This window comes from Corylus avellana, chromosome ca6 (assembly GCF_901000735.1).
Source record: "Corylus avellana chromosome ca6, CavTom2PMs-1.0".
Taxonomy (NCBI): Eukaryota; Viridiplantae; Streptophyta; class Magnoliopsida; order Fagales; family Betulaceae; genus Corylus; species Corylus avellana.
The window spans coordinates 18,693,948-18,701,346 of NC_081546.1; the positions used below are offsets into that span (position 1 = coordinate 18,693,948).

At 40.9% G+C, this 7,399-nt stretch overlaps 2 protein-coding genes across 2 annotated transcripts in view; both read left to right on the plus strand.

Annotated features, from left to right (window-relative positions):
- Window positions 1-7,399, plus strand: part of LOC132185283 (disease resistance protein RPV1-like) — a 56,940-nt gene that overhangs the window by 5,461 nt on the left and 44,080 nt on the right. The window lies entirely within an intron of this gene.
- LOC132184928 (metal tolerance protein 1-like) overlaps window positions 6,295-7,399 on the plus strand; it is a 26,711-nt gene continuing 25,606 nt past the window's right edge. Inside the window, exon 1 of the mRNA XM_059598718.1 lies at window positions 6,295-6,375. Within this exon, the coding sequence (XP_059454701.1) occupies window positions 6,373-6,375 (3 nt within the window). The 5' untranslated portion in view covers window positions 6,295-6,372. The remainder of the gene's footprint in view (window positions 6,376-7,399) is intronic.

Consider the following 7,399-nt stretch of genomic DNA (forward strand, 5'->3'; position numbering starts at 1 on the left):
GTGGAATTGCACTCCTCCCCATATAATAAATACACATGATCGGAGTCAAACATCTCCTTAATGAATTCCCGTTTTGCCAAGAGAGTTTGGCCCGCCCCTTTAGAAGGTTTATGTCCGTCTCCAGAACTAGGTAAGAGAGTGAACTTCACATTATCCACCAAAAAGCTATAGGTGTTCTTCCTTCCGTCATGGTGAGCATTCTGATCATATTGCCATGGCCTCCCTAGCAATAAGTGGCATGCGTCCATGGCTACTATGTCACACCATGTCTTATCTTTATACTTGGATCCAATTGAAAATGTTACAAGGCAACGTTTAGATACTATTACCTCGTTTCCCTTCTTGAGCCACTCCAAGCAGTATGGTGTAGGTTGCTTCTCCGTCTCAAGGGCCAACTTTTGGACCGCTTCTTCCACCACTACGTTCTCGCAACTGCCCCCATCAATGACAAGCTTGCATCCCTTGCCCCCAATAGTGCATGTTGTATCAAAAAGATTGTGGCGCTGCACATTGTCACGCTGCACCTTACAGGGTGTAAAACACACCCTTTTGACCATCAATAGAGGACTGTCATCCCCGGTAACAAATTCGTCATTGACCCCACCGTAGTCTTCGAAATTTGCCTTTTGTTCCTCTCGTCCTCTTGCTCCTCAATGCCCTCTCCCGAGTCAATAAGTAGATGATTACCGTATTTCTCCCCTTTATGGCAGTCCACCATCCGGTGACCTGGTTCGCCACACTAAAAGCACTTCAGTCCATTAGTTGCTCGAACTCGGCTAGGTGTTCCCAGTGTTGTTGGAACCCTACTTTGATTTAGAGGTTGCGTGGTGCTTCGAGTCGTGAATGGCCCACTTGATCGGTTTGTGCTTCCCTTGGTCCCTCGGCTAAATACTCCAAAACGCCCTCGTGAGGCTATCTTCTCTAGCATTAGCGCCCTTTGATGCGCCTCCAACACATTATGGGGATCAAAGAGGTTTAAAGAATCCGGAATTTGTTTATGCAAACCTCCAATGTATCGGGACACTAGTTGATCTTTGGTCTCGAATAGATCAACATGTGTTAAGCACTTGTAGAATTCTTCTGTGTGTTCATCCACAAACTTTGAACCTTGGCTTAAATTCTGCAAGCATTGATACATGGTTCAGGTATAATTGTAGGGTAAAAAGGTTGGCCGCATGTGTTTCAACAGTTTCTCCCAACTATTGATCTTTCCTTTGCCCTACCGCACTCTTGATTGCTTCAATTGTTTGCACCATGCCGCTACTCTTCCTTGGAATTTGGTTTCGACCAAAGAAACTCGTCAATCCTCGGGCACCTCCTTGAAATCAAGAATTTCTCCAACTACCGCTACCCAATCCAAAAATTCATTGGGTTGGAGACCCCCTTGGAATTTTGGAATATCGAGTTTGAAACCGCTCTCCCATTGATTGGCATGGGCTTGCACAAGGGCTTGATGGCCGTGTGCCTTGCGCCCCGCAAAAGGATTCCCAGCTTCATCCTCATCACCTTGTTCATCTTCCTCTTCCGAGATAGGCAGAGAAGGTTGATGTAATGCCCCGGAAATTAATTAACTGGTAATTAAATTCATAGTTCGTCTTCGAGCCTTATCCCTTGCGGAATAATACTCAAGGGCCTCTACTCCTCAAAAGAGAGGATACTAAATATTGGAAACAAAAAGATTGTATAAACACTAATCATTATAACCAGAGCATCTACCTAGGGATCATCAAAGTAAAAAAAAATCATACTACACAAGTGATCTTTACAAGGGATTCATGCTATACCTTAATATGCAAGCATGCATAAAAGCTCTAAGTCTACAACACAACTCATAAGTACTAGTTACCATGAGCACTTGCCTAAGCTTGCAATCAGTCCTCAAGCATCTCTCGGGTCGAATCCTCCACAATAACTGGAAGCTTCGCGGTATTCATCATTGCTAAACTATCTATAACCACAGAGTTGTACATATGGAGAAAAAAGGGAAATAATACAAGGGTAAGTCCGATGACTTAGTGAGTATAAATGCACATGACATACCTGTCATTAAATAGTGAACTTTGTCGTATATAAAGCACATGCAATATTATGAGCTGACAGTTTATCATGGATGTGATATAAATATAATGTATGCTTATAATTATGAGTAACAGTATTAGTTCAACCGTATGGTCTACCGGAGATATTACCCCTTCTCAGCAGGGTTGGCGCTGTCCCAAGGGACCTGTAATATAACATTAGTGCCCCGGATATTGTACGCTACCATCCATCCCATTAGTGGTATGACCGAGTCCGACCTCTGGTGGCCCACACCACTAATGATGTTTGTCTTATAGTTACCATCCATTAGGGAATGGCTATGCCTAGTCACGAAACCATTAGATCCAAAGCCCACACACACACACATTTGACCATAAAGTCAACCTATATAGTAAGCCCATGGCCGTTATCCCACACGTATCGGTGTACCATGTCATACGATGTAATTAATCTTATCAGTCTTTTACATACATAGTTTTACAAGCCTCATCATTATTTTGTCAATCAATACACATTTTCACAAAAGAGAGTTCACAGTAGTTCCAAAATGTATTTCATGAGAGTTGCAAAATATGCATGTTTGATATATATAAAATAGACGTGAAATGCAGGAAAAGTAATAACAAGCATCCATGTGAGTTTGTACTCACTCGAGCTGTAAGGCTCCTCCGTAAAATTTCCTTCAGGCTCCATAACCTCGAGTACTGAGAAAATACCTATCATTAGTTCTAAATCCAACTAAAACGAACCTAAAACATGAAAACAGAGGTTATCGAATGACTGGCCAAAGTGGCGTTCCCTAGAACACTTTTGACGTTACATCTGGGTTTGTTGCTGTACGTCCTCCCAAAAGGCTCGTACGTCCGGTCTCGTGGCCATATGTCTGCCCAGAAGGTTCAAGTAGAACCTCATTTGGTTCAACTGTCCTCCAATCTTCCCAAACTGGTTCTAAAGCTACAAAAAAGATTCCTAGGACCTCCTATCTCAAAACAACACCTCCATGCAAAGGGAAATAAGCCCAACTAGAATTAAATGCTAACCCAAGCTTAAACCAAGATTAAGGGCAACAACATGACTAGAAGCCACAAACTACCAACTGAGCTAACTATGAAAAATACTTAAACAGCATAACAACTAAGGAACAATTTAAGCTTAGAAGGTTACCTCCTTGAAGATAAAACCTCCAAGAATCACCTCTCCTTCTCCAAGACTCACAAAACTCACAAAGGCACTCACATAGGGGATTTCAAAGAGCCTAGGGGCCAGAATGAGGCTTAAACGTTGAGGGTAGGGGGTTATTTATAGGTGAGAAAAAGTAGAGGGTGCTACCAAGTATTCTGAAAAGTAGCGGACGTTCGGTACTATTGGAGCGTACGTCCGATACTGTTTACCCAGCAGTCCAAAGGCTATAGCATATGTCCATGTATTATCCAGGGCTTATTCCAAAAGTAGCGTATGTCTAATACTATAGGGGCGAACGTCCGTGTACTATTTGCAAAGTATGGCCTACTATTGTTAGCGTACATTCAGTGGTCCCCATGCATACGTCCTCACTTAAAGATAAGAGCGTATGTATGGTGGTCCCCGAGCGTAAATTTAGTCCAAAAGTTTAAAATTCCCAAAATGCCCTTCCAGCTGTCCTTAGTGACCCAAAGTCCAAATTAACCCTCTAACTAAGTTACCTAAGCTTAGTTAATTATTTGGATCACTACAGTTGATGAGGACGTCCTCTGCGACCACAAAGATTAGCCAATTGGGTAGTGAGGGTCATAATTTGATTCCCCAAAACCGCAAATCGTTCATCCATGAGTTGTCGACGTACTGCCGCTTGTTCATCCCAAACTGATTCCTCACTTTCATACACGTCGTCCAAGTTTCCATAGAGGTTACTACTTCCCCTTATGATTGGCAGCGCCATGGAAAGAAACTTGGGCTCTGATACCAACTGATGTAGTGTAGGATGGTGATGGACAAGAAAACAACAAGTAGAAGGGATAAATATTCCTAAGATTATGAGACTATCAAAAAAATCAAAAAAATCTTCTCAAAACGGTAGATGCCATCTAGGGTTTAAAGGAAAATCATGAAGAAACTCAACTCTAAGTATTCATATTGAAGAAAACCTAATAATAATCAAAAGCTACGTTCTCAGGGTTATAAGCATGTATTGATAGCCCCAAGAGTCCTAAACCTAGAAGGAAACAAAATTAAGGTTGGTTTAAAAAATAGCTATGCTAGCCGTTTGGACGGGAAGTAAACCCATCCAGACGGGCAGAGGAAAAAGGCAGTAAATTGCAGGAAATAACATAGGCGTCCGGACTTGCGGCAGACAAACCTCAGACGAGGACTCTCGGGTTGGATTCCATCGGGACAAGATTGCAGATGAGCTCTAGAAGAGGACTCTCGGGTTAAGCCTAGTTTGGACTTGCGGCAGACGAGCTTCAGACGAAGCTCTCAGGATCACAGGCATCCGAACAGGTGCTCTCCTCATTCAGACAGGCTTCGGCTTCCTTGCACATTTGTGATCTAGTCTTGATTTTTCTGGTTGCCTCCACACTCACATCTGCTCATGTCTTATTCTTGTAATCCCAAGCACTCCTATCTACATCACTAGGCCACCCTTTTGATTAGCTTGAATGCAAGGTTGGCCTCCCTGCTATACACAGGGCCTTCGTCTTCACTCCACGGGTACAACAAAGGAAAATCAAACACCAAAATCGCCAATATTCATGAGCAAGAAAGTAAAAGAAAAATAGAGAGAGAGGGAAGGAGGTTATAGAGAGAAATGGGCGCAAGAGAAAGAGGAGGGAGAGAGGGGAGTCTAAACAGTTGGGCAGGAGACAATGGCGGGAGAGGAGTGGCGGGTGATGAGATGTAAGAAAGCATGAAGTGATAGAGAGGGTGGAGGGACGTCATTCTCAGAGGTGTAGAGATTCACAAACGGTCTCCCTTTTGCGCCAAGGTCATTTTGGGAAGTCTAGTAAAAACAACATGTGCATGGCATGTGATTGAATTTTTGTCAAAGAAGACGGTGGTGACTAACGGATGGGGTAAATTGATAAAATTTGAAACTTTGTTAGGGTACATTGCTAATTTTTAGACATTATATGTCAAATTACAATCAAGTGAAACTTTGAAGGGTAAACTGTAATTTTCCCTTTACATTAAGATCATATTTTGAAAATTAGTCATTTTTAACACAAAATGTAATTTTACAAATTTTGTATTTGTAGGAACGAACATGAATTAATTCAGGAAATCATTGAATGGGTGAATTCGATATTAGTAAAAGAGACATGCTTTCAAGTTGCCAAATATCCTGTTGGAATAGAGTCTTGTATACAAGCTGTGAAGTCACTTTTAGATATAGAGAAGAAAGACATTACACGCATGGTAGGGATTTTCGGAATTGGTGGAATTGGTAAGACAACTCTCGCCAAAGCCATCTATAAATCGATTGCTTTTCAGTTTGACGATAGGTGTTTTCTTAGTGACATTAAAGAAACTTTTGGCCAAACAGGCGGTCTGATTAGTTTGCAAAAGAAACTTCTTTCTCGGATCCTAGGACGCTCATGTTTAACAATTGACAATGTTGATGAAGGAAGTACTTTGATAGAGCAAAGGCTTCGCCTAAAAAGGGTACTTTTAGTTCTTGATGATGTGGATCAATCAGTCCAATTAAAAAAATTAGTTGGAAAAGCTGATTGGTTTGGCTTAGGAAGTAGAATCATCGTAACAACAAGAGATGAAAATTTACTAAATAAGCATCAAGTTTTAACCTATGAGGTGAAGGAATTGGATTGCAATGAAGCTCTTCAGCTCTTTAGTTATCATGCCTTTGATAGAGATAGACCTAACGATGGTCATGTGGAAGTGACAAAAGCTGCAGTGCGTTATGCTGGAGGATTGCCACTAGCTTTAGTGGTGCTAGGCTCGACTCTAAAAGGTAGAGATATACTTTATTGGAAAAGTAAATTGAAAGAGTACAAAAGAATTCCTCACAGTGATATTCAAAATAAACTTAGAATAAGTTTTGATGAATTGGATGAAAATGCACAGAGCATTTTCCTTGACATTGCTTGCTTCTTCAAAGGAGAGAATGTAGAATATGTCAAAAAAATGCTAGATAGTTTTGGTTTTATTTCATATAGTGGCATCAAAGAGCTAAAGGAAAAGTGTCTCATAACTGAGTCGTCTTCGGGATCATTCATTATGCATGATTTGTTGCAAGAAATGGGCAGAAAAATTGTTAAAGAAGAATCAACTAGAGATCCTGGCAAGCGCAGCAGATTGTGGTTTCGTAAAGATGTTCGAACGGTCCGAAAAGGAGATATGGTAAGGATTATGTTAAAAATACCTTTTAATTCTACATTTGTTTCTTTTTCATTAGTTAAGCTACTAGTTTTTATTTTTGTTTTTATTTTTTTTATTTATTGCATAAAAAATGCTTAAAAGTACTTTATTTATTTATTTATTATTATTTATTCAAATGCTTAAAGGTACTTGCATGCAAATATATGTATGTTTTTTTTTTTTTGAAGGAAAATCATTCTTATCTCATTAATAGAGGAATCAAGAGCATTAAAACTCTTACAATCACAGAACATAACGTTCTGAAAGATCCTAGCCGAAGCTAAAAGATCAAAGTCGTAACTAAAAGATTACACATCAAAGATGCCAAACATCCGCTAACCTATAACTAATCTTCAGTTGGAATAACAGATCTGCGCTAGGCAGACACAAACTAATGCATAGGTAGCTCTTATTCCTCGACCCTCTGATTAAAAGGACCCTATGCCGACACACATCCTCCTCAACCTGAAAGTCAGGATATCGTTCACATCCATAACCCTAGGGGTCTGGACCAAAATAACAAGCGAGTAGATCAAGAGAGAGGACATGGCCTTATTACAAGCAGCAAGAAAAACAAGAAAAATACAAGAAAAATCAAAGCAATACAACTAAAAATTTAAAAATAGGAGCACACTAGGCGGATGACAGCAGCCGGAAGAAAAGCCGATCGCGTACTGGCCGGAAACCGATGCGTAGGTGGCATTGGAACCACATTATGGTGGGCACCTGTGAAAAGACCCAGCAAAAGATGGTAGACGGCAAAGCTGGCGCAGAGGAGATCGGCGGCGCACTTAAAGAATTGGGGGGAAGTTTGAGTGAATCCCCATGAGCGGCACCCACAAAGTGTGCCCAAACAAACACCTAGCAAGAAAAAATAAACAAGCAAACAAAGAACAACAACAAGGAAAAGAAAGCGAAATCCAAAAACAAACACAAAAAAGAAAAGAAACACAGATCGGGAAAGAGAGGGGGAGAAAGAAAATGGGGAAGGGAGGGGGGAATCAAG